This window comes from Carettochelys insculpta, chromosome 3 (genome assembly GCF_033958435.1).
Source record: "Carettochelys insculpta isolate YL-2023 chromosome 3, ASM3395843v1, whole genome shotgun sequence".
NCBI lineage: Eukaryota > Metazoa > Chordata > Testudines > Carettochelyidae > Carettochelys > Carettochelys insculpta.
In genome coordinates, this window is record NC_134139.1 from 119,117,440 (window position 1) to 119,144,855 (window position 27,416).

At 41.6% G+C, this 27,416-nt stretch overlaps 1 protein-coding gene across 3 annotated transcripts; it reads left to right on the forward strand.

Annotated features, from left to right (window-relative positions):
- Positions 1–10,195: 10,195 nt before the first annotated feature.
- On the forward strand, positions 10,196–23,213 carry GPRC6A (G protein-coupled receptor class C group 6 member A). 3 transcript variants are annotated; one of them, XM_074988803.1, is made up of 6 exons: positions 10,196–10,389; positions 12,238–12,541; positions 15,432–16,259; positions 18,787–18,999; positions 20,104–20,227; positions 22,021–23,213. In XM_074988803.1, exons 1-6 carry the CDS (start codon positions 10,196–10,198, stop codon positions 23,139–23,141), a joined length of 2,784 nt encoding a protein of 927 aa, XP_074844904.1. In that variant the 3' UTR covers positions 23,142–23,213. The 3 variants fall into 3 exon arrangements, with proteins under 3 accessions (XP_074844904.1, XP_074844906.1, XP_074844905.1); XM_074988805.1 differs by having other exon boundaries at positions 15,432–15,743; XM_074988804.1 differs by lacking the exon at positions 18,787–18,999.
- Positions 23,214–27,416: the final 4,203 nt, after the last annotated feature.

The following is a 27,416-nucleotide window of genomic DNA, read 5'->3' on the forward strand; positions in this document are numbered from 1 at the left end:
ACAAGTAAAGCCATTTATAATGAGGGTAAAGGTCAGCTTGGCGGCCACAAGTTATAAAATCATTGTTACAGTTTCATTTCAATCAGAGTTTTGTTTCAAGTAAGCCTGTATTTATAGAGGGTACATACTCCCATTGGATGATACTTTCTCTCATCATTGGGAACAAAACAAAAAACACAAGTTCCCAAGTGAGTGTTAGAAATCAATGTACATGGCCATAAGTGTGAGAAAGTGGAAACTATAAGCTTGGGAGACAGATGTCCAAGCACCCATTAGGTCAAGTTACTTATGCCCTAACTTCCAGATATTCTTTTTTCTCAATGCTTCTCAGCTTACAAAGCTGCCTGTGGCCTCAATTTGCCGCAGGAGCTTGCAAACTCTTTAATGCAGATAGTAAAGCAATTTGGGATGTAAGATTTTTGCAAAAAAAGAGCCCATGTTGCAGAAGAAAGTGCTAAATTAGGTGCATCTGCTGAGTAAAATCAGATATTGAGAAATGTGGTCTATTTATCGTGGGGAAACAACTTTTGTATTAAAAATACTCAACTTCTTATTTCCAGTGTAAAAATAGTCACTACACAGTGACTGCCTAATTTCAGTGGTGTGAAGATGCACAAACTGAAATGGGGATATTTTTCAACCAAACGTGAATTTTGCACAGTTGTTCCCTCTAATGTGGGGTTTTTTTACCACGACAACTCAGTCTATCATTGGATCTTAGAAGTTCTTATTACCTTTTGTTTTGCCCGTTAATGCAAGGGATTGCATCTCTTTCCCTGGCTTTTAATGCCACCATCTAGGTTATGAATGTGATGCTGATGGCACTTCCACATATAATGAGCACAGGCACGTGGCTTCAAATAGATGCAATACCAAGCTCCAGAGTAATCCAGAGGTTCCACAACCACCTTTCTCTAATGAGTATGTGTTTGACCACAACCAGTATATCATAAATAAAAAGAGAATACCTTTTAATTAGTGATTTATTTATCCCTGTAACTCACTTTGCAAGTAATCTCTTACTGGTTGCTATTTACTGGAAAGGAATTATCACAACAACCTGCTACTTACATTATAGCTAGCCAGAAGTAATACAGGTTGAACCTCTCTAGTCTGGCAGTCTCTCATCCAGCAACATCTGTAATCGGGAACGATTTTAGTTAGCTGAATGATCACTTATCCTGTGTTTGGCCAAGTTCCCCTTGGTCCCATAAAGTTTGTTTCCAGCCATCAGGGCTCTCAGTGTTCTGTGTTGTTATTTAACTGTAATTTACCCCTAAATGTCTTCTAAGAGCCCAGTAAGCAGTGGAAATGTTGGTAATGATGCTAAACAATATTGACCTCCAGTGGTCCAGCAAATTCTCACATTTGGCACTGGTCAGATCTCGAGAGTGCTGAACTAGAAATATTTTGTTTGTGTAAGCAATTAGGAATCTTCAGAAGCAGCATGCCGAACAGATGTACAATAAACACTTTCATAGCTAGCATTCTATTATCCAGAACTCTCAAATAACCAGCATTTTAACCATAAGTAAATTTGAGTTATGTTTTCCATAAGTTACAGTACGGTGAAAGTAAATACAAATAAATATAGCAAATACAATGTAAGTTTACGGTGCACAATACTACTGTTGTTGGCAAATAAAGTAATTTGACAACTTTTTTTGTGTGTCTGAATATCTAATCTTGTTTTGCTTTAGTGTTATGCATTGCTAGGTATATTTCTCTGTTATCCAGAGTATATGAATATGTGGCAACCTCTCGGTCCTGGGGCTGTCAGATATAAAAGAGGTTACTGTAGAAAGTTAATGCGTTAATTAACGGTTTACAATAATCTGCTTTAAGACAGTGCATTTGAACAGAAGACTCCAATGAATTTTCACCATACCTCCCTGTCTTTGTAATCTCTTAGCAGAATGGTTACCTGCAGATTCTTCGTTTGTTTTTTCCAGGAAATTTGTACCTGCCTTATCTCAAAAGAATTTTTACAGGGGTCACCTGCTCTGGTTGCAGGCTGTTTGCATACGTGTTTATGCTTATAGCATAAGCATATTAAAGCCTTCTTATCTGACCCTGACTGCTTTCAGTATTTTAAAAATAGAATAGCACAACAAGAATAAAAATGAGGACGGTTGGGCCAAATTTTCAGACACGCCTACATGATTTACGGCCTAACTCATTCTTCAAAATGTCTACACAGCCCTTGATTTTTAAAGCTATTTAGGCTCCTAACTTGCATCGATTTCAGTGTGAGTTGGCACTTAAATAACTTTGAGGATCTGGGCCTAAGGACCCAATTTGCATTAACTTGTTTTTGTTCTAGACAGAGATGAAATAAGATAAAATAAATAAAATTTGGTGATTGGTTCTGAAAAGAAAACAGTCAAACGTCTAGTGTTTGAGTCACACCTGCAATGCCTGGATTTTCTGGGCCATATTTGTAAAAATTGGTCTCCATTTCTCTACCGATTACTATCTGAAGGTGACTCATGTCCTTTGAGGTTGTCTTGATTCATTCTGCAGAAAAATAGAATGTGTACATGTGATTTTATACTATAACACAACACATGTATATTCTGCACAGCATGAACACAACCTTAATTTTGGAGCAGCCTAGTTTTGGAGTACTTAACATAGCTGCTCTGATAACATTATATTAGCTTGGTTTTTTTCTGTGTACACATAGAGAAGAAAAATTACAATCCCTGCACAAGTGTTGGCATATAAACATAGTTAAGGCATTGTTTGACCTTTTGTAGTAGGGTGAGTGTAACCTTTATGTTTTGAAGGTCCAGAATCATGCCTGTTAACAGGAGTTCAAATTGTGCTTCCCTTCATTAGCAAATGGTGCTGCAATTGGTAGGAGTGGAGGTTATTTTTATCACTGTCCCTCTCTTCCTGTGGCCCACCCCCCACCGCAAGGGAGCTGTAAAGGGAGTGCTTTAATCTCTCCAAGTTAAATGGAGCCTAATCCATAGAGGCTACAGTTACAGTGCCCTATATCAGTTCATGTCCTGAGAGCATCCTTCCCCAGTCACAGCTCCACTTTTGGGGCTGTGCAGCATGGCAACAGGCCCACAAAAAGAAGACTTGACAGCTGCTAGCCTTACTAGCAGTCTTCCCAGACTGCTTCTTTGGGCAGACTTCCCACCAAGCCAGCCTTCTACTAGAGCCTACTGTAGCAGAAGCATCGGAGATCATGGGTGAGGCCACCCTGTGGACAGCATTGTGTCGGCATAGATATTATGCTACTCAGTTGTCACGGATGAAAAAATACACATTTTCCCACTGTGGAACTCCTGTGAAGGAGCCAAGAGGACAAAACTAATTACCTTGAAAATTGAGCTTGTTTTTAGGTATTTTAGGTTTTTGGTTTTCACCCAAGCTTCATCTGACGTTGACAATTTTTTACTTTCTGTGATGGTGAGGACCCTAGGCTTTTTCTGTTCACCTGGTCTAAAAATCAAAAAAATAGACTATCCTGTGCTCCTAACTTTAGTTTTCACTGTTTAAAATGCACTTACACTGTTACCAGGATGTATAAATGGAGTGTTTGAATATAATTAAAATAATATATTACTTTCTTCTTTTTTCTTTCTATTTCTCTTCTTGTTTGTCTGCTTAAATGGACTGAGTCAAAAGGCACTGGGCTAAATTGAACAGTGATATTAGTCTAGAAAATAGCATTTTTTTCCCAACCCTCCCACTTTTGGGTTGAGTTTTTATCTGTGTGAATGGAGATAAACAAGATTCTTCATTAGGCCTGGGGTTAAAGATAATGATAGAGTCAGGTATAAGAGCAGTATTGGAGTCAGATCTCAGTTTGGGATAAGGTTAGAGTCACGGTCGTGGCTAGGATTTAGATTAGTGTTAGAACCATAATGCCATACTGGACCAGTCCTATGGCCCATTCAGCCCAGTATGTGGTTTCCAGCAGTCAGTTCCACAGAAGTACATTCAAAAAGCCCTGCAACATGTAATAGTGGGATAATGTGGTTCCAAGGAAATTACTTACTTAACTTCCTTTAGGCAGAGGCTGGGTACACCTTTTTCAAGCCTGAAGGTACATAGCTCTCCCAAAAGTCTTTTTCAAAAAAAAGTCTCAACTGTTTTAACTCTTGATATTCTTATTCACCATATTTAGGTCCAGTCTTGTTTGAATCCTGCTAGGCTCTTGGCCACAGTAATATTGTGTGGGAGTCACTTTCACAGGATAATTATGCATTATGTGAACAAAGTAGTTCCCTTTCTCAGACTGAAATTTTATTTAAATCACTTGGGAAAAATGTAGACAACCCAAGATACAGAAACAGTTCAGGCTGACAAGTATGTGTTCCTTCTCCTCTCCATGCACCTCCATGCCTTGGCAACCCTTGTGGCTTTTTTAAATTTTGACATTATTATTTCCTCTCCAAATCCCTTTTAACTAAAATGCCGTCATCATGACATACCAACGCTGATCTAATGCACGTAGCTCAATTCTTTGCTTTAGATGGGGAGGTATCAACAGTCAGTTTTGGTGTCATTCTCTGAAACTAATTGTCACTCTAGTTTTTTGTATATTTTCAGGATAATTTTGCAGAGTGGTTGTGGTGATTGGGGTGGGGGGTTTGCTTTCGCTGGTTTTTGGTTGTTTATCTCTTGCAGATATCCCTTGTTAGACTCTGCAGTGAGGCTACATCTTCCTTACGGGCTAGAGGTGAGAGTCCCAGCTAACATATACATGGTGCCTGCTGACAGTGCAAGAGCAGAGCGGTGGAGCAGTGTTACTGAGACTGATCAGTCTGTATGAGCATGATTAGGACAAACCAAGCAGCAAATGTGGGGGAGAGGGGTCAACCCTGCTTGCCCCTCCCCAACTTGTCACCTCTGCTCCTAGTAGTTGGGTGAGGACTAACATGAGTATAAATAGTATAACTGTAGTAATATGGGTAGCGACTGCATGGGTCAACCTTGCTGAGTATATGCCCACAGGGTTCAGGATGGTTTTTCCTCAGCATAGCTAAGCTGTGTTACTAAGACTATACTCCTATTTATACTCATGGTAACTCTCATGGAGCTGGTGTGGGTGTGTGAGCTAGAAATCCCACCCCTAGCTCTACACTCCGATACATGTCACCCTGATCTCCCATATCTTCTGTCCATGAGACGCAAGGCTCTGGTCTGTATTTGTGAGGTGCTGAATCCCTTCTGGGAGAGCCTGAGTGTGTTTCTCTCCTTGCCACTCCAGAATGACCTTACAAGAGCAGATCCTTTAACTTCCACTGCATGGGAATTTTTCAGGCAAGTTGTTTCCGCAGCTTTCTCTACACTTGTAAGTTTGAAGTGCAGCACCAGCACTTGGGCAGAGCAGAGCTCCCAGCATTGGGAGTCTGTTTTTAAAAAGGCACTTTACAGAGCTGTAACCTGATGGGGTTGGGATGTTTGTTTTTTTCACACTGGAGCAAACAAGTTAAAGAACAGTAAAGCAGCACCAAGCCCTTTAGGGTTTAAGAAGGGCCCAGTAAGGAAGACATAGATGCATTGGTAGTTTGCTGGCCACAGCAATAATTGGGGCAGTCTCTGGAGTGAGATGGAGAGAACAGCACACACGAGCTGCCATTTGCAAACTGAAGGAAACTTTAAAGGCTTAGGGGTTATGAAACCACAATATTTACAGTACTCCCAAGATCAATGGAGTGATATAAGAAGCTAGCACTTATTTTAAAGAGACCCGCTGAAAAGCAAAACATGTAGGGAGATGGGAAAACAGCCTCTCTTTAACCCTGATCAAATGCAAACATGTATAAAAGAAGCATTTAATCTTCACATCTTGCAGCTCTGATTTACAGCAGAGCCTGGATCAATGTGTGTAGTTTCTCTTACCATATAGTTGTTCTTATTGTTGTTATTTATTGTCTCATGAAAATAGTAGCAGCTAAAGGCCCTAGTGGAGTGGTGTTTCACTATACTTTCACATAGTGCTATCCTGAAAACATTACAATCAAAAGAGACAAAGACAGGCGTGGTTTGACCATTTTGCAGTTGAGAACTGAAGCACAGAGAAATTAGTTCATAAAGGTATTTCGGCACCAAAGTCCCATGGAAGTCTGGGACTAAGTCACTTGCTTGAAAGCACACAAGAAGGCTATAGCAGAACTAGAAATTGAACTCAAGTCTCCTGAATCTGAGGCCAGTGCTTGAATCACAAGATCACCCCTCCTTTGTTGGAAGGGGTGGGGCTGGGAGAATAATTTTCATATAGGAACAGACAAAAGAGACATTTCAGTGATTTAATCAAAACAAAAGAGCCATCAAGTAGCACGTTAAAGACTAACCAAATAATTTATTAGATGATGAGCTTTCGTGGGACAGACCCACTTCTTCAGATCAACAGCTCATCACCTAATAAATTATTTGGTTAGTCTTTAAAGTGCTATTTGACTGCTCTTTTGTTTTGATAGAATGCAGACTAACACGGCTACCTCTCTGTCAGTGATTTAAGTTACTCTCAGTTCAGAAGAACATTAAAGTACAAAAGCATGACGAAATTTTGTTTTTCAGTACCTGATGTGGTCCAGAATATGGTAAGGGCTTACTTGGGCCTGGAAGGCACAGCCCTGGACCTGCGCTGTCTCATCAGTTTGTTTGGGTGGTGAGAAATGAAAACTACCTGAATCTATGGCACTTCCTTTTCTTCTAGCTGCATTCAGCATATTCTTTGCTTAGATGAGGATCTGGACCTTCATTGCACACTATTTTGAAATGAAGGAATTTAAGCAGTTATTATGCCGGAAAGAAAATGGTATTAAAACAGTCCTACACTATCTCATTTCAGAACAGGGACTGGCACTGCAATCCAGCATGCTGTATAAGCCTCTCCATTATGAAAAGCAATTGCCAGAGCATATAGATAATTCAAACTTCTCATTGTTTGATCCCCTGAAACATGGTATCTTTTTTGCTGATAAAATGTGCTCCAGAGTTATTGTTAGAAAACATTATTTTCGGTATAAGAATCAGCTGCGCCCCTCCAACTGTGGCCATGATCAAGAAGAAGGAGCAAAAGATCAAGTTGTGGGATCAAAAATGTGTCTGAATAATCTAAGGTTGAACCTATCTGGCATCATAGCCAGCTCCTGGCTTCACAGAGACCCCTCAGCATAACCAGGGCCATAGGTTTAGGGAGTGAAGTGCATCTGGTCAAAGGAGTGTTATAGCATTTAATGGCACTATCAATAAAATGACTGGACACCAGCTGATCAATACAGAGAATTATTTTCCAGATGCCTGGCTGGTGCATCATGCCCACATGCTCAAGGTCTAAGTGATTTCCATTGGAGTCAGGAATCAATTTTTTTGATGTGTCAGATTGGCAGAGACCCTGGATGGGCTACCTTCCCTTGCAGCATGAGGCACAGATCTCTTGTGTATTTAAACTGGAGTAAATGGTGATTTTTCTGTAACTTAAAGTCTTTAAACTTTAAAGGCTTCTGTAGCTCAGCCAGAAGTTAGGAAGTGTGTGTCAAGAATGGGTGAGGTTCTGAGCCCTGCACGTTCAGGAGGTCAGACTAGATGATCCCTTCTGACCTTGGAGTTTATGTAAAGTAAGCCTACAATATTCCCAGGGATAAATACTGACCTTGCCTACGTTATCTCCCATGTGGTGCCTCTGCCCTCCAATGTCCCTTGGAAATGAAATTTGGCATGGCGGGGAGGGAGATGCAAGTGAGGAGCCACATTGCTATGGTAACGGGGAACCTTGGGATATCAGAGTGAGGCTGGCCTTCCACATTTGCTCCAAGCCCTGTAGAATTTCTCTGTCACTCTCACTATGTCTTAGGAGTTGGTAAGTCATGTCCTCTGCTTCTCCACAGGCTGTGAAGCACTACCTGCCAGGAAGAGTTATGTGGTGAAAACACTGCATTTTCTGCCTTTCTTTGGCTCTCCCAAAGTCAAGTGCATCAAATGGCCATCCAGTTTTTCTAAGAAGAAACAATTACTGAGGAATCCATGTGACACAAATAACACAGAAAGTCTGATGCTATTACTGAAATGGGTCAGAGAACTATAAGCAACAAATATTTTGTAATATACATTTATTTTTATGTAAAGAGCAAAGAATCGCACACTCTTACAACTGCTTTGGCTAGCTGTCAGCTGCAGCCAGTTACAACGCTAGAGCAGGTAAGAATTTGCTCACTGGTTTCCTGTTGTTCTCCACTCACTGTGACTTTGGGAGATCCCGTATACAGGACAGATAAAATCTAGCAGAGCTCATGAACAAAACCACAGTGAGACAATGCTTACTTGTCCTCTTGACCTCCCTGGTTTATTTACAGTTGTATGTCCAGACTGCACTCATACAAAGTGGAAACGTTTAACCCCAACAGATTTTGGGGACTGCATAAAAGCCCAGAGTTAAGATCAACCTTGTACAAACATGGAATCTATGCAGGGACAGTTGAATGGTGACACAGTCTATGCTTTGGCTTATCAGAGGAATGAACTGGATCATTGTAAGAAAGTTCTGGGAGGGGATCAGATGGTCAGTTCAGCTGCAGTATCTGCATTTCCCACCCACACTAACACTAACCTCATTCAGAATGAACCTGTGAGGGGAGAGATGTTCATAAAAGATAACCAAGGTGCTAGATACTCAGAAATACCCTACTCAGATAAATACACCTGATCTAGCACTGTCAAATCAGATAGTTGAAAAATCCCTTGTTCATTGCTGCATGTGTCATTTTTAGATTTACTAAAGTAGAAACGTACAAGATGATAATTAGATCATGAATCTCCACTGAAAAACAGCATTCAGAGATTCCTTGTTTACAGAGGAAACAGGAAAGGTTTCTTTAAGAAATATCAAGCCAGTTTCTGGTGGAAAAAGGATGCAAACCAAGAGCCAGAGGATTTGTGAAGATTTTCTCATTGCAGCTCTTAGACAAAAACAATACTCATTCAAAGGGCTTTTTCTTAGTGGGTTGACTCTGGAAGCCAGCTGAGTTGTGTACCCTGGGCTCAACCCAGGTGTTTGGAAAAATGTGGCCTTCCTCACTGCTTGATGTATTAAGAGAAGGTTGGAGTTACCTGACAAGCCCTAAGAAAATGTTGGAGACTTAAGATAAAACATCTGCTCCCTGAAGTTACTTGAAGAAAGATAGGGATATCACAGGGAGTTCTCCAGATCCAAAGTTCCATTGGTAATGCTGATGTAAATCACTTAGGCACAGGCCAGCAATTAATAGAATGTTTTTGGAATGTTTTTCTGGGATATGAAGGTTTCCTTCCGTCTGATTATCTCCTTTTATTTGTGATTGTAGAGAATGATAGGATTTTGGCATTTCCAATAACAGTGCAATCACCTGAGGAAGCTGTAAGACACTCCTTCATCACATACACAAGTGGTTCGACACCATTTCGTAAGTGCGGCCAATTGCAAGACCTCTTAGCAACTTTTATGAACATCTCTCCCCTCACTGGTTCATTCTGAATGAGGTTAGTGTTAGTGTGGGTGGGAAATGCAAGTATTGCAGCTGAACTGACCATGTGATCCCCTGTTAGCACTTTCTTATAATGATTCGGTCTATTCTTCTAATATGTCAAAGCACAGACTGTGTCACCCCTCAACTGTCCCTGCACAGATTCCCTGTTTGTACCAGGTGGCACTTCACTCTGGTCTTTTATGCCAGTCCCCAAAATCTGTTTGGTGTTAAATGTTTCCCGTTTGTGTGAGTGCAGTCTGGACATACAACTGTAAATAAACCAGAGAGGTCAGCCCCTGTCAGCCCCTGGGGCTGGAGCTGGCTTTCCCCTGCGGGACTGGAGCCGGGTTCGCATAGTCTGAGACCTTACTGTAGAAAATTCCTCCTTGGTACAAAATGTAGTATCCAAATTTACATCAAAATATTTGACATGTTTCACGTACAGCCCAGTAACTTACCACCATTAAGTACATTGAATTTTTGTGCCCAACATCCTGTTTATTTAAATACATCTACTTCACTGCAGCTCTCTCTCTCTTGCAGCTATTTGCATAAGAATAACATGAGCCATATGAACTAAACACAGGTATCTAGTGAGGTGTGACTGGCTTTCAGTGCAGCCCTTTTCCTTCGCAGCTATTTACAGGTGAAATAGCAACAGCATTGTTGGTACAGAAGCTAGCTTAATAAACTCCAGGCAGCTAGAAAGCAAGTGAAACAGAAGCATGGCATTAATTGGTGTGTTGATCCCCTGCTTTGTGATCAGTTTTAATGTTGTTCACTCTTGCCAGAATGCTGACAACTTTGTGGGGGCCAGTGCCCCCGGGGACATTGTCATTGGAGGTTTGTTTGCAGTTCACAGCAAAATGCTACATCCAGAGGAACACCCCATGAGACCAGTGATTCAGAATTGTGCTGGGTGAGTAACGCTGCAAATAATACAATACAAGGTGAAGAATAATACAAGATGATACCACTGAAACCAGTCATGAGCAGATACCAAAAATGCCTGATCAATTGCATTTCTGAACAATTACTTCTTAAAAGCCAGCTGGTCTTGTGAACCCTGGAGTTAAGCGGGATGAATAGCACAGTGTAGTGTAATAATATGCTCCCTAGAAGCTACTGTGACCCACTGAACTTGGGGTGACTCTTCCTGTACTCACCTGGGCGTATTTACGCCTGGAAGAAAATGGCATTGGAGATTGAGGATGAGCAAATCTTTTTCTTCTCAATTACCAATTTACTCTCATTTGTTTTCATTTGCTTGAACATTAGCCTACTGTATTAATATTTATTCCTGGTTATGCAGCAGTGCTTAAGAACCCTAGTCCTGCAACAGGAGCCCACTGTATGGGGGCCCTGTACAAATCCAGAGCAAACTGACAGCCTTAGTCCAAAGAGCTTACACTCCATGGTAGTACTATCAAAACAAAAAGCAGGCAAGTAGTATTTTAAAGACTAGCAAAATACCTTATTAGGTGAGCTTTCGTGGGACAGACCCACTTCTTCAGACCATAGCCAGACCAGAACAGACTCAATATTTAAGGCACAGAGAACCAAAAACAGTAATCAAGGAGGACAAATCAGAAAAAAATGATCAAGGTATATATACTTGCACGGCTCCCTCTCTGTTACTATTTTCCATGGTAGTATGTTACTGACGACATCTTAAATATTGGCCATATAATAATATATCACTTGAGTATGTTGTATTAGCCACTATTGCATACAGTATGTTTTCTAAATTATAGTATTTTTTTTGAAGAAGGTGGAGAAATAGTGACTAGGGGAGAGGCTGTTCTGGATTTGATTCTGATAATTGGGGGGAACTAGTTAAGACTTCGAAGGCAGCTTGGGAGAAAGTGATCATGAAAGGATAGTGCTAATGGCTGTAAAGAATGACAGAAGGGGGAATAATGGAGATAAAAATGGGCCTTCAGAAGGACAACTTAAGCAAACCCGGTGAATTGGTAAGAAAGATACCATGGGAAGCAAGTCTAAGGGGGGAAGAAAGGTTAGACAAGATGACAGTTTTTTTGAAAGACATTATTAAAGGCAGAAGAACAAACTATGCCAGGCTGGGTCTCCATGGAGGGGTATTGCCGGCAGCTTCATGCTCATGAGCAGTTTCACAATGGCTAATGGCAGCTCATTAGCATAGTAGCTAAGTGCTATTTCAAAATGCATTGTTGTGTGTCGCTGTTTTCTTCTGAAATAAGGCTGCTGTATAGACATACCCCAGGACCTTAACCACCTCTTTTTTGAACAGTTATATTTTTGGCCTTCACAAGATCCCACAGCCGTGAGTTCAACAGATTAATTCTGCATTGTATGAAAAAGTACTTCTTCATCACATGCTGGAAAAAAATGCTTCACATAGAAAATGTGATTATTTGGCCAAATCCTCAGATGATATATGTCAGCAGGGAGCTCTGAATTCAACAGAGCTCTGCTGATTTTTACCACCTAATGGTCTGGCCTGTTAATATATCTAGTTTGACAATTGAATAGCAGTGTGTACCCCTTGACATGCAAATTCTTATTAATGCTGTATTAAAGTTTTGTGTTGGGTTCCTAAACGTTGCCTTTGGATGTGAGGCAAAACCATCTCAATTTAATAGTACTTTTCCCCAGTCCCAAACAAATCGCAACTAATAATCATCTTGAGCTTTCATTTTAGTAAATATCAGAAGAAGGCCGGGAGCAGTTTGCAGCCTTGCCTCTGCAAATTTTTACTGAAAGTAACAGTTCATTTTTCTTACAGTTTCGAAGTTCAAGTGTTTCTTCAGAGTCTGGCGATGATCCATGCCATTGAAATGATCAACAATTCTCCACTGTTATCTGGAATTACACTGGGCTACGAAATCTACGACAGTTGTGCTGAAGTTACAAAAGCCATGGGTGCAGCTTTGAGATTCCTGTCTAAATTCAATGCTTCAAAGAACACAGTGGAATATAAGTGTAACTACTCTGACTATATACCAAGAATTAAGGCTGTCATAGGTTCTAGCTACTCTGAAATAGCAATGGCGGTTTCCAGGCTACTGAATTTGCAACTAGTCCCACTGGTAAGTTTGGGGCAATATTTGCTTTTTGAGTAGAAGACCAAATTTAGCACTGGTGTTAGTAGGGGCCACTCCAATGAAAGGAATGACACATGCTAACACCAGAGCTGGCTTTGGCCCAAAGACTGACAGTCATCTTCAGGAATCAAAAGGGAAGGTGCCAAACTGACAGTGCTGCCCTGCACTGCAGTCAATGCCTGTGAGCTGTCTCATGCCAGGGCATAAAGGAAGAGCTCTGAAGTTCACTTGCCCCCTAAGCCACACAACCGTGGCACCTGATGATTGGACCCAAGCTGCCTAACTAGAACTGGAGAGATGAGCCTGGGCCCACAGGCAGGTCCAGGCCCCTGCTTAATTTGGTCCAGCCCAGGGCAAGTCTCCACATCTTGGTGCTTCTTTTCGCAACGCTGGAACCATGAGTGCCACCTCGCCCCGCTGCAGAGGAAGCTGGGGTGTCAGGCTGGTTGGCTGCCCACGCAGCCCCTCAGTGCAGGGAGGGATGATCAGTTAAGTTCCAAGTCCACATAAACCTGCCCCTGCAGCTCCCGCTGGCTGGGAATTGCAGCCAGCGGGAGCTGTGAGAGTAGGGCCTGTGGGAACAGCTGGTGTGCGCCATGCAAAGCCACCTTGTAGCAGCTCCTGGGAGTGTCATGGGGCCAGGGAAGGTAGGAGCCTGCCTTAGCCCTACTACTGGTGGTTGTCTTAGGTAAGCAGCACCTAGTAGGCACCCGCAACTCACGCACTCCCCCAGTCCCTCCCAGAGTCTGGGTCCCCCACTTCAAAACCCCCTTCTCGAGCCATCAGCACCTTCCAGCACCCCAACGCCCATTCCAACCCTGAGCCAGCTACCACGGCTGCACTGTCTACAAGAGCCTGAATTCTATGCCCCAGTTTGGAACCCACTCCTGCACCCCAATCCCCTGCCAGAACCTCCACCCCCAGCCTCGAGCCTGCTCCTGCTCTCCAAATCACTCGTCTCCAGTCTGGAGCCCACGTCACACCCTGCACCCCCTTATTTCTACCCCTTCCCCCCACTGAGCTTAGGGAAAGCTCCAAGCTTCTGCCCCCACACAGGGCTATGTGTGGCCACAAGTCATTTTTTCTGAGGCTCAGTGGCCCCCAACAGAAAAAAAGATTCCTCACCCCGAACTAGACAGGCCGGGGAAGCTGAGGCCCTGATCCAAAGTCCACTGGAGTTAATGGACGTTTAACTTTGTCTGTTTTGCTGTACAGTATAAGATGCAAACACAGACTCCCCCAGACCAAGACCTAGTCTGGAGATAAATCTGGAATTTCTCCTCTTTGTTCTGTAGAGCATCCAGGGATTGGTGGAGCACAGGGTGCTCCAGCCATCTTCACCTTGCAGCCAAATATCCTTCTCCACCTCTGGCTGGGAGTCAGGGAACCAGACTGGAATCAGTGAGGCTACTCACATGCTTAAATTTAGGCAAGTGCTTAAGCACCTGCTTTTGGGATGCTCCAGTGATATAAAAGGGGTGCAGACAGGCGCCACCATCTAGTCCTGAATATAATTTTAAAAGTATGCAGTAGGACTTAGTAAATGTAAAGATGGAAAACAAACATAAAAGATATTAAAACCCTCCTTCTCCACTGACAGGAAGTGATCATGCTGTCCAATTCCCCTGAAGGGGATGTAACAGATATTAAGCTGATCTGAACCTCATCTAAATCAAAAGGCAGGTTACAAGAACATTGGCACAGGAGGGTGGGGAATATGACCTAACAGAGGCTTTTCCCACCAAGAATTTGTATAATTGGCTAACAACAGTAATGGAAACAACCAGCCTGGTTATTCTTCCCTTGTAGGCAAGTCTGGGCTTATTGTGACAGTTCTTCACATGCCAGGGAAGACAGGCAATATGTGCAAAGGAAAAATGGATTGAAAGCTACCTGAGTGTAAGTTAAACACTTCCGCCCAGATGTCCATGTTATCGTCTGCAGCATCAGAGCACCAACTAGTTTTTACAAAAGGGGTTGTCTCACCCTTTCTGGTACTACACTTCCTTACTATTTGCAACTAGCTTCCCAGTGATGATCCTCCAGTAAATACCGAAATTGTAACTCTTTTTAAATTAAAGCTCTGAGAGTGCAAACTGTTCTACTAGGCTTGATGATAGTGTTGCCTTACAAAGTCTAAGGATACCAACAGTTTGAAAACTACCAAATAGCTGAATAGCATTCAATAGCAGGCTGATCTCTTCTGAACTAAGTTTATCCATAAAACAAAATGACAGCACTAGCATTGTTGTTTCTTCTTTTAACACCAGATCCTCTGTCATCATGAATCAACCTTTGTGCCCCCAGAGTAGGACAAAGGACCAGAAATGTAAAAGTATTTAGATGTCTACAGATACAAATATGTGCCTAAACACTACTGAAACTCCCACTAGGCACCTGTCTGCATCTTTAGTTCTCTAAATACCTTTATGAATTTGGCCCAGTGTCTTTATACCAGCCCTAAATACTCAGCCAATCTTTTCCCTCATATGGAGGAGTCCTCTGCTGACTTTGTATCACCCACTCTACTTGTCTAGTGTACTGGAACTGTCAAGGACAGCAAAGGAGTAAGGAGGAGTGAGGTCCAAGTCATGACAGGGTGGAAGAGGAGCATGACTCTGGGTGATTCTGGGCTTCTGGGAGTGCCTTTGAAGCTCCCAGCCAGCCCCAAGATTGGGGGAAGGCAGAAAGATGGTTTAGGGTGACCCTTGCCTCTCCCGACCACAGCTGTACCAGGCTCAAATTTGGTCCACCTGAAGAGTAAACCTTTAGTTGAAAGCATTTGTTCAAAGGAGAAGCAATTGTTACAGCACTGAACCGCTTGATACACACTCAAAATTCAAGTTCTGTAACTGAAACATTTTGTTCCTTCTAGGTTAGTCACGCCTCAAGTGCTGAAATCCTCAGTGACAAAGTCCGCTTTCCTTCCTTCTTACGCACTGTGCCCAGTGATTTTTTTCAGACCCAGGCAATGGTCCGCTTGATCCACAAGTCTGGGTGGAACTGGATTGGAATAATAGCCACTGATGATGACTATGGGCGTTCTGCTCTGGAGACCTTTGGTGTACAGGCCATGGCGAGCAATGTCTGTATCGCTTTTAAAGAGATGTTGCCGGCCTATCTCTCTGATGGCACCATCAATGCCAAAATTAATCAAGCCCTTGAGAAGATTGTCAAGGAAACCAGGGTAAATGTAATCGTTGTCTTTCTGAGACAGTTCCATGTGACAAAACTATTTAAAAAAGCCATAGAGAGGAACATACAGAAAATCTGGATTGCCAGTGATAACTGGTCTGCTGCCGTGAAGATTAGTAGAATTCCCAACATCAAGCACCTGGGAACCGTAGTGGGATTTGCGTTCAAAAGTGAAAACATGTCTACGTTTCATGACTTCTTGAAAACCCTGCAATTGCGGCCCATTGAAAACAACTGGTTCTTAAATGAATATAATGTGCTTTTGTCAGACTGCGCACATGTGGAGGACCAGGATTTGAACAGGTGTATTTCAAATAATTCTCAGGAGACCTGGAGTTCCAAAGCTGAGATACGCAAACAGATCTGGAGAGATGATTTTCTGAAGGCCAATATCGAGCCAGGATTTATCCAGAGTACTATACTTGCAGTCCATGCTATTGCATATGCCATACGGGAGCAATGCAAAGACAGAGACTGCAAGAATCCTGTTGCTTTTGCCCCCTGGGAAGTACGTTTATCATACTTGCATGTTTTCTCCTCTGAGAATTCCTTTCATTCCATACTTCTTCTTTTTGCTTATATTCAATAACTGGACACTTCTGTCCTCTTGTTACACTGTAACCTACTTTTTCCTGCCAGAAACCTGTTCCCTGAATTGAGGTACATGGGTATACATTGAGTCGTTCCTTCACCATTGCTATGCCAATCTAAAAGAAAATGTGTAAGCTAGAGATTGGTCAAGCAGCTTAGATACACTCAAAATTACCTAAGCAATCTATTTTAAGAAGTTAAATGCTCCTTTTGTACCTGCACTTCTCCAAAGTACTAAAGATCTTGATGCTGCAGACTAACTTATCCAGATGCAGGTAGGTGCTCTTGATACATGGGACTATTAGAAAACAAGGAAGCTCTTCAAAGCATTTCCCATTACCTCCCAAGGTTATCACCACCTTGCCTTGGTTCAAATGTCTTTCACCTGAAAGTTAAACTGAAACAAACCGTTATTTTTTATGTGCATGTGTTAATCCTGAATGAGAAGAAAAACAGATGCCGGGATCTTCAGGATGGGTGAAGTATTCTGCCTAGTACCCATCTCTGTGTGTGGGGGTGGAGGGGGCAAGGAACAGGAGAAATCAGACAAACAAACCTGACCTGACCTTTTACCCAAGTAGAGGGTCAGGAAAATTTCCCTTCTAAACACTTTTACTGAGACAGTTAAACAAAGATCATTTAAAAGGTAACCTATCTCTGAAGCACCCTGATCAGTTGTGATCTGTTATCCCAGGTCATGGCAGGTCAAACCAAGATAGGAAATGAAGAAAACAGCAATTGACTTTTCCTATAAATGTGTAAATACAAAAGGATTGGTATAGATGGATACAATCTCAGTAACTGCAGTGGAATTGCTCTGAATGAATTTATGGTTCAAAACCTATAAGATATAAAACTAGACCTGTTTAGAGTCCAAAACATAGGAATATCAAGGGTTAACTAAATATGCACTGTTTTGAAAATGTACCCCTTCGGGTTCACGCTGAAGCCCCACAAGCAGGCATATTCAAAGTTTAGGTTGAAACAGAATCTTTAGCACAGCTCCTTGTCCTGAGAAACCATGATGGCTGTAGACATTCAGCCTTTGCAACTAATGATACGTCTAGACTATGAAGAAATGCTGGGGAAAAAAATATGCAAATTGTGCATCACAATCTTTTTCCTCTTTCCTGTCAGGAGGGTCTTTTCTAACATTTGACCTGTTTACCTGGCACCAAATTTTGGAAAAGCTTCCTCTTTTGGGACATCCCTTCTTCCCTGTAGAATGAGGTTTACAGGGAAGGTGAAAGAACGTGTCTGCTTTTTTCTAGGAAAAGCAGGCATGTTCCTTGGACGCAGCAGACCTTTTCTGCGATGCCTCCGGTATCCCAGAAAAGGGTTGTAGTTTAGACATAGCCTAACTGATTCCAGGTGATATATGATCCTAGACAAATCAGAAAAAGACAATTGCTCAAAAGTGGCCTCTAGTGTGGGATTTCTCTGTTTCTGGGTCTCCAGCATAACACAACAGAGAGCTGATGTTCAGAGGAAGAGAGTTCTGATTTCATCTAGCCCTCTAGGCATTCAACACCTCTGCGAATCAGGCACAAGGTGTCTGAAATCGGATGTGAAAAAAACCCTGAGGCACTCAAAGTTAAAGGCTACTTTTGAAACTTTGGCCTTAACCGCTTAGTAATTTAGGGCCTGATGCTCCTGTCATACACACCAGTGAAAATCAAAAATAACGCCATTAAAAATAAACTTTGGCCTGACCTCAGTGTAGCATCAATGAAATTGTGATCATAGTAGTGTATATGAGAGCAGAAACTGGACTAACGCGTTTGCATTTGAAAGAATGGTTCTTGAATTTTATTCAAATAGAAGATGTTTGCATAAGAAATTTTAGTAACGAAAAAGTATGAACTTCAGAGTTCCCTGTCAGCCCCATCCTGTAACTATGGCATTAGAAGTCTCATCTCAATCAAAGCCACAGTTGAAATAAGATAGACTTGGATATGGATCTGAACACTCCCAGAGCTTGGGAGACATTTTAGTCTGGATCCATATCTGATTCTAAACTTTGTCCATCTTTACAATAGAAACAGCTAGATAATAGTAACTGGTACAGTTCTCTACAAGAGGCTCATTCTTGAAGGCCTTCTCCATTTCTTATCAGCCAGATCCTCTGCTTTCCTCGTTGTATCAAATCGTCACAGGCTAGACAAGCAATAAAATGAGCATTTGTAGGGTTGTATAAAGCAATTATAAGAAAACTTGTTTACCGAGCCTTTATGTTGCCTTGTTTGGCCTCCTGCATAATGTAACTCGATGGTCTCTGTAACATAGGTCATGTGAGGTGATCAAAATGGTTCCTTCCAATGTTGAGCTTTCTTGATTCCTAAAAAGCAATATTTCTTATCTTTATGTGACCATATAAACTGTATCCATTTTACCAAACTGAAAGGATGCTAATATGCCTTTGCTTATTGTTTTTACTGCTACAGCTGCTTGAAGAACTTAAAAAAATAACATTCACTGACAATGAAAAAGAAGTTCATTTTGATGCCAAAGGAGACCTTAACACTGGTTATGATGTGCTTCTCTGGAAGGAAATCAGTGGCCACATGGTGATCACTGAGGTGGCAGAATATGACCTTCAGAAAGATGACTTCATCTTCAAGGATGAAGAGACAGAAATTGAGTTTCTGAATTTAAAGGTATCAGGAAGACATGCTATGTTTGTTTAGTAAAATATGAAAGTGTGAGTGAACAAAATGTGGTTTGTGCAGTTGGTTCCATGCACTTCTTCTGCGGGATCTAGCTCTTGGGTTATGTATTTAGTATTCACTTCTAATGTACTTAGTATTATTAGTGAAGATTATGCCTAGATGTTAGGGTTCAAATGCTCCATTACTTAGTGGCCAGATTCTGCCACCCTTGTTTACCTTAATACCTTTATCTGCAAGTGGTCTCAATGATTTCAGCAAAAACATTGCTCCAATCCAGATCCTCCCACAGATGCCTTTGCAGCGCTCCTAAAAAAATTATGTAAGAATTTGATAACATGGTTTAATTTAAAAAGTAACTATGTAGAAATGTCAACTTCTTATGCAACACATCCTTTATTTGTGTCTATGAAGAGTCCAATGTGATCAAAATAAGTCTTTATTATTCTTTGCTTCTACTAGCTCTGTAGAGTCAACAGAACTAAAAGAGAGTGAGGTAAAATCGTATTCCATCTTGTGCCTTTTCAACAAAATTGTTATCCACCCCTGGTTTTGTGTTTGGGATTGTTCGCGAATTAATCCCAATTGGCTAAATCTAGACATTATTATCTTCACTAGAATTTCACAGATGATACTGAGGGCAAAATTTGATTGCTCAGTTGTGATTGCACAACTAATCTGGCATGTAAAACCTTTATTACTGGCAATGATGCAAAATAATGTATCCAAAGGTCAGATTCAGGGTAAAATTTTCAAAGCACCAAAATGACTTAGAAGACCTAGTCCAATTTTCAAAAGTGACTTAGAAGATTTACAAGGTGACAAGTAATTTACAGGTAATAAGATGGGAAGTTTCTAACTGGTAGCCCCTATGTTTTTACTTGTAAAATGAGTACATTCAGAAAGTATTGAAACACAATAAACCTGGAGCACAAAAATGCAATTTTTATGGAGTCATTGGTAGGTTGCATTAAAATGTTTAAGAGCAAAGAGTTTGATCAAACCTTAAAATGACCCTGGTGATGTTAATTTTAAATTGGAGATGTTCTAGTTGTGCTATTTTGTGTTTTGTTTGCTTTCTCCATAACACTGCAGAAAGTTAGCTCAACATGCTCCCAGAAGTGCAGACCAGGACAAATGAAGAAGGTTTCAGCAAGTCCACATACATGCTGCTATGAGTGTGTGAACTGCCCAGAGGACTATTATACGAATCAGACAGGTAAGGAATCATGATCCAAATAAGCCATTTGATTTATTCGTGTACAATGTATGCTTTGGCAACTTGGGAAAAATTGTAATGAGATAAATATATATGTCTATATTTAAACAAAAAGCAGTCAAGTAGCACTTTAAAGACGAGCAAAATAGTTTATTAGGTGAGCTTTCGTGGGACAGACCCACTTCTTCAGACCATAGCCAGACCAGAACAGACAGGCACAATTTTTCACAATTTTTACAATTTTTACAATTACAAATTTTTACAATTTTTCCCAAGGAGTCCGGGGTGGCCAGCTTCCAGATGGCGATCATGACCCATTTCTCCAGGGTGAGGGCTGGCCACATGCAGGTGTCCTGGTACCAGAGTGCAGGGGTGAGCCAGTGGCAGATCTCCTCCAAGGTCTGTCTTGACATGCGGAAGTTCCGCAGCCACCTTTCATCATCCCACTCCCCCAGCACCAGGCGCTCCCACCAGTCGGTGCTGCTGGGGTGGATCCAGAGGTGTTGGGACACCCGGGGGGTAGCCCCAGGGGGACTGCCCAGCCACCCAATGAGATCGGGTGCAGCTGCGGTGATGATGCACAACACTGCCAGCAGGGTGTCCACTGCCAGAAAGGTGTCCATAGTGTCCTCTTGCAGGAGCTGTCGCTGGGCCTCCATTGTGGGCACGGGTTGGCTCTGCTGGGCTGGGAAAGGCTGGGCAGCACTCAGCTCATGCAGAGTGGGGGGTGGCGGGAGGGGCCCTCTAAAGGGAGAGGCTGGCTGCAGCCCTGGAAGGGCTTGTCAGCCATGGGACCCCGTCTGCGGCGTTTCCTGCCTCCCTTCTTTCAAAAGAGGGCATGGAGCCATGTGGACGCTCTCTTTCGAAAGACCTGGGGCGGCACTTTGAAAGAGTGGATTGAAATGCCTATCTTAAAATGATGGCGGGTGCTCCCTTTCGATGGCTGCTATTTCGACTGCTGAACTTCGATTTTCACCCTTTCGAAAGGGCGCTCACCTGTAGACCCAGCTATTGGCTTTTGTGTGGCCCACTCTGTCAACAGAAGTTTTGTCAGGAAATCTCTTCCAACAGTCACTTCTGTCAACAGAGTGTTGTATTGTGACCATTGCCCTGTTTTGAACATTCTGATAGCAGCCAGTAGTAAATTATAACCCATCCTCTTTTTGTGCTGTTCTTAGAAACCAAAACATTTGCAAAATTTCTCTGCAAAGAATTTTTCAGATATGTTCAAGAGAGTTGTGCCAAACGGTAGCAGTGTGAGTATAAAGCTATCAGAGGGGTAGCCGTGTTAGTCTGGATCTGTAACAGCAACGAAGGGTCCTGTGGCACCTTACAGACTAACAGAGAAGTTTTGAGCATGAGCCTTCATGAGCACAGACTCACTGTGCATCTGATGAAGTGAGTCAGTGCTCACGAAAGCTCATGCTCAAAACTTTTCTGTTAGTCTATAAGGTGCCACAGGACCCTTCGTTGCTAGTATAAAGCTAGACTTTCAAAGGGCAAACTACAGTAGTGTCTGGCCTCACTCTTGTATTTTCAAAACGTGTCTGTAAAATGAAAGTTATGACAGGTATATGCTATTTAGAGTTTTGCTCCATGGTAAAAACAGCATTGGTAAGGGAATTATATTTCCATGTGTACATGAGGTAATCGGTTTAATTTAAAAGGTATAATTTTTCATCCTAGATAATATATAACATGTGGCCTGGTCCAGAGCTCAGGATTACCCCAATTATCTAGGATAATTGGCCTACTTTGGTCTTATTCAGTAATCTCCACTTCTCTCATTTTAGATATGGATTACTGCTTTCTGTGCAACAACAAAACTCACTGGTCCCCTGTGAACAGTACTATGTGCTACAAAAAGACAATTGAATACCTCAGCTGGAATGACTGGTTTGCTATTTTGCTACTAATCCTCTCTGGGCTGGGAGTTGTGTTAATTTTTGCAATTAGCACGATATTTACTAGAAACCTGGAAACCCCTGTTGTAAAAGCATCAGGTGGTTTAACTGTTTGCTATGTTATTCTTCTCTGCCACTTCCTCATTTTTGCTAGTACTAGCTTTTTCATTGGTGAGCCCAGGGAATTCAGATGCAAAACCCGTCAAGCATTTTTTGGCATCTGCTTTACACTGTGCATCTCATGTATTTTAATGAAATCACTGAAAATTTTACTGGCCTTCAGCTTTGATCCCAAATTACAGAATTTTCTGAAGTATCTCTACAAACCTATTCCTATCGTGATCACCTGCACTGGAATTCAAATTGTCATTTGCACTTTTTGGGTTACATTTAGATGCCCTTTTGTTGAGCAAAATTTCTTTATTCGAAGAGTGATTATCCTGGAATGTAATGAAGGTTCTATTATGGCTTTTGGGGTCATGTTAGGCTACATAGCTGCTCTGGCCTTTATTTGCTTCATATTTGCCTTTAAAGGCAGAAAATTACCTGAAAATTATAATGAAGCAAAATTCATAACCTTTGGCATGCTCATTTACTTCATCGCTTGGATTACATTCATCCCTGTCTATACAACCACGTTTGGTAAATACCGGCCAGCAGTAGAGATCACTGTTATTTTAATATCCAATTATGGAATTCTATGCTGCACCTTCCTGCCCAAATGCTACATCATACTTTACAAGCAGGAAACAAACACAAAATCTGCCTTTCTCAAAATCATTTACAACTATTCATCCAAAAGTGCAGGCAGCCTTACCGTTAGCCAGATTTCTTTGGCGTCTAATTGTACAACTCCCCAGCATCCCTTCACAAACTCTTGTAAAGCTGAAAAAAACTCTCTGAATGGCAACTGCCATTGTGAAGTCTCCAGACGTAGTCTGACAAGAGAAAATATTCCTCTGGAAAAAAGCACTAGAATAATATCAAGGAAGAGGTTGTCTAGCATATGACTGTCAAGTATCGGAGGGGTAGCCGTGTTAGTCTGGATCTGTAACAGCAACGAAGGGTCCTGTGGCACCTTATAGACTAACAGAAAAGTTTTGAGCATGAGCTTTCGTGAGCACAGACTCACTTCATCAGATGCTCACGAAAGCTCATGCTCAAAACTTTCCTGTTAGTCTATAAGGTGCCGCAGGACCCTTCGTTGCTGTAGCATATGACTGTGTAGTGTTGGAGCAACTAGACAGGGGAGGATTAGTTTCAGTAAGCCAGTTATTCTCCATGTCTCCTGCCTCTTTGTTTTCCCCAAGGCCCTGTCCAACCCACATAGGATGTGGTTTTGTAGGGTGTATAAACAGCTGCACATTGGTATGGCGATTCAGGAGAAGGTTAAAAAATGCCCAAACCAAAAGAAAACACCACCCTCACATCTTATCCTCAGGCAGAAAGTGGAGAGGGAAAGTGCTCAGATGCTTTGGGGGTAAGTAACCAAAGAAACTGCTCTGTATCAAAAATAAAAGCTTTCCCCACAGTTCTGTACCTACATTTATTGTCAGTCCCCTTCTCTCTCCTAAACCCTCCTACACAGATTGTAGCTCCCATGCATGAGGAGGGAAGAATATGTCAAGAGAACTTGTCTCAGCTTGCTTGCCCAGAGGTGTTGCCTTTGGCCGAATCAGGAAATGCTCTGTGTTACAACACAATAATTACACGCACTTCACTATATGGAATTCTCCCGTCTCATTTGTATAAATCATTCCATGGCATGAATCAATGAAAACCATGTCATGAACATCTTAGCTTTTATATTACTCGTACAGAAGTTGGATTCTGAAAGCAAAACAACAGCAAAACCTTTCTGACACCTAGCAGTAGCAGTTTGACTGTTGTTAACTCAGACTTTAAAGAACAGTTATTTAGGCCATTAACCTGCAAAATGTGAAAAATATCGCTTGGAATTTTAATTTCTATGCAATGGTAGTCCAGAATTGTACAGATTTCAGAAATATAACCTTTGGATAGTGATCATGATTCTCATTCTCACCAGCTAAAATCAGAAGTAACCTGAAGACAAGGAAGATCAAAATCAATACTACTGATTCTAGTGGCATGTTACTTATGTTGATATTAACAAACTATTCAACATGAAAATAAATGTTTTTAATATTAAAACTTTGTAGTAGTGTTTCTATATAGCAAACTTCTGATTTTTCTAGTAAATTTGTGATAAAATAGGTAAGGATGTCAAGTGATTTAAAAACTGTGATTCATCGAAGTTTTAATCTCACTGTTAAACAATACCAGAAAAGCATTTGTTTCAATATTTTTGGATTTCAGTTACCACACAGAATACAAAGTGTACAGTTATCTAGCTAGGGTGACCATCCCTCTCATTTTTACCAGAACAGTCCTTTATTTAAATTGTCTCAGAAATCTCCCTTGCTTCAGATTAAGCTCATCAATTCTTGTTCCACCTTCAGTGAACTCAGGGAATAATTGATCATAGTCCTCTTTGTCACAGTCTTTAAATTATGACAGGTCTACATAAGACCTGAAAGTTGATCCTAGCATGCAATTCCAGATATGACAAGTGAGTAGCTGGAATCAACTTATCTAGGCTGTCCTCAGTGCAGGAGGTTCATGAGAGAAATTCTCCCGTCGACCTCTCTTACGCCTCGTGATAATGAGAAGTACAGAGGTCGACTGTCAAGTCCTGATAGTTTGATTTTGTGCATCCCTAAAATAGATGCATGCAAAATAGAACCCCAGAAGACTGACCCTGACGAGGTTGCTCTCCCAGGAAGTGTAGCTGTATCCTTATCTGAAGACTGTTATGAAGTTGCCCCACTGTCTTCTTTTCTCAAGACTAAATATGCCCAGTGTTTATACCCTAGTCTCATAGGTCAAGTTTTCTAAGGATATGTCTATGCTTACCAGGTGTTCGACACGCCGCCATCAATCTCCCAGAGTTCGATTTTGCTGTGTGTGTGAAGACATGACAAAATCTATCTCTCTGGACTTGGCCATCGACTGTGGTACTCCACGCTATCACATGGAGTAAGGGACATTGGTGTGAGCCCAAAGAGCCCCAGTCCACACTAGGGCAGGAAGTTGATTTTGTTACATTGATTCTAGCTAGCCTAATGGCACAGCTAGAATTGCTTATCTGGGATTGACTTCTTCCCTAGTGTAGACCAGGCCTAAATTTTCACTCATTTCTGTTGCTCTCCCCTCCATTGTGCTAGGATCTGAACAAGCTCAAAACAAACAGTTTCTTCCCCACAGAGTTTACAATCTAAATATAAGACAAAAGACATCTGAATCATACAGCTAGATGGGTGAGTACAAGGAAACAATGAGGGAACACTGTCAAAAGAGACAAGACAGACACAGGGTGATGAAGGGGGTGGAACACAACAGCAGAGTGAACAATGAGATGATGTCAAATATTGTGCCAGTCCCATAATTTTTGGGGAGATGGGATTAATTAGGATGGGATCTGCTAAATATAAAGAGAAGGGAAGGGGGTGAAGTGGACAGGGCAGGCGAAAAACAGTAAGAAGGGCACACGGCGTAAAGCTGAGATGATGACACTGAAAAAAGGAGACAGAGGGGGTTGGAACAAATAGCCAGTCAGCATGGGCCAGAGAAAGAGAATACTTGGTTTTGACTGCAATGTCTGAGGGTAAAAAAGGTCTCTATTTATGTTCTCACTAGCTGAAGTCTCTGGCTGGTACTTCTCTAACGTTCTCTACCAACACGATGTGGCTGAAGGAAAGGAAGGCACCACCTGGATCTCATAACCAAATAAAAACCCATCGAAAATTCAGTTGTGCTAGGAAGAGTTAATCTGTGAGTTTTGGAGGCACATTTCTATCACTAAAATGAGAAAAAAACAGAGCTTTTGACCTTGAGTAAAGTCAAAGTCTCGGCACAGTCTTAACTATCGAGTAACTTCCTGTGTTTCAGACTGTGTCGTACTGAACATATTTTTCTGCTTACTTGGAAACAACCTCCACTTTTAGCATGGAAGGCCCCTGCAGTTCATTATCAACACAGTGATAGCTGATGATTTGCGATGCCTCAACATGTACACTTCAGAGAACAGCAGAATTACACACACATACACCTGCCCCCTCCTCTTAAGCCATAGAATGAGCATAGGAAGCTCCAGCATTGAATGTTCATTGTTTGAAATTAGTGAGACATTGTTCTGTTCAGGGAATGCAATAACAGCTAATTCACTGTTAGCATTTAAATGACAAAAACTCTCTTAGCTCATTATAAGGAGCACAGAACACTAAATTTTTACCATTTGGAACCATCTCCATAATGTATATTGAACAAGTATATGCTACCTGGCTAAACTCCGATTTGGAAAATACAGTTGACTCATACATTAAGGCATTTAATGCCTCTTTCTTGTAACTATAGATTGATGCAAAAATAGATTTCTATGTTGACATGTAGTCTCGGGGAGGACAAGTATTCAAGAACTAGGACATGATCATTCAAAACACTGAACTGTTATGTCAACAGGAGGGTAAAAGAAAAATTGTACCTTGGGAGCTGTCCATTTTGCTGTAGATCATAATACCTATTCCAGTCAGTGTTTCAGAAGCAAGGTTCAGGGAATCTTACTAACCTGGAAAACTCAGAGGAAGGCTCCATTCACAGTGATTTTTTGTTGTTTCCAGGGCCCCAATCACTGCAGAATCTGAGTACTTCTTAAAGGTTGACTGTTTTTATCCTGACAATACCCCTGTGAGATAGGAAAGTACCATTATCCGCATTTGACCAATAAGAAACTGAGAAACAAAGGCCTAGAATATTCAGAAGTATTCAGGCTCTGAATATCTTTGAAGATCTTGAGATATCATTATCACCCAGAAAGTCTGTGGCAAAACAGAACAGAATTGGGCTTCCTTTATCCTAGGCTAGCACCCTAACCTCTGCAATACCCTTTCAACAGGTGCCAGCCTCAACTTGAGGAATTCAATTGTGTCCAGACAGGGACTACTTGAACCATCTAGAGAAGTGTTTCTTAAGCTATGTCTACATCACTTACTGGGAATGTTGATGGTTGATATGCAATTTTAGGCATGCCAGTTGCGTACCTAAAATTGATTTTGCAGCTGTCGACATTGGTCCCTGTCCTCACTGCAGAATGTAGAATGTAGCCGTGTATCTTCTGTGGCAAGTGTAGACCTAGCCTCAGACTATGTTCCGTGGAACACTGATATTCTGTGAACAACTCAGAGGTGTGCCCTGAGCATTTTGAAAAA

What these genes read in the sequence shown, in the direction of transcription:
- GPRC6A (XM_074988803.1), top strand. Translation starts at nt 10,196, where the DNA reads ATGGCATTAATTGGTGTGTTGATCCCCTGCTTTGTGATCAGTTTTAAT. An exon ending in TTGAGTTTCTGAATTTAAAG is followed by an intron (nt 19,000 to 20,103) that starts GTATCAGGAAGA and finishes ATAACACTGCAG; the next exon opens with AAAGTTAGCTCAACATGCTC. An exon ending in CTATTATACGAATCAGACAG is followed by an intron (nt 20,228 to 22,020) that starts GTAAGGAATCAT and finishes CTCTCATTTTAG; the next exon opens with ATATGGATTACTGCTTTCTG.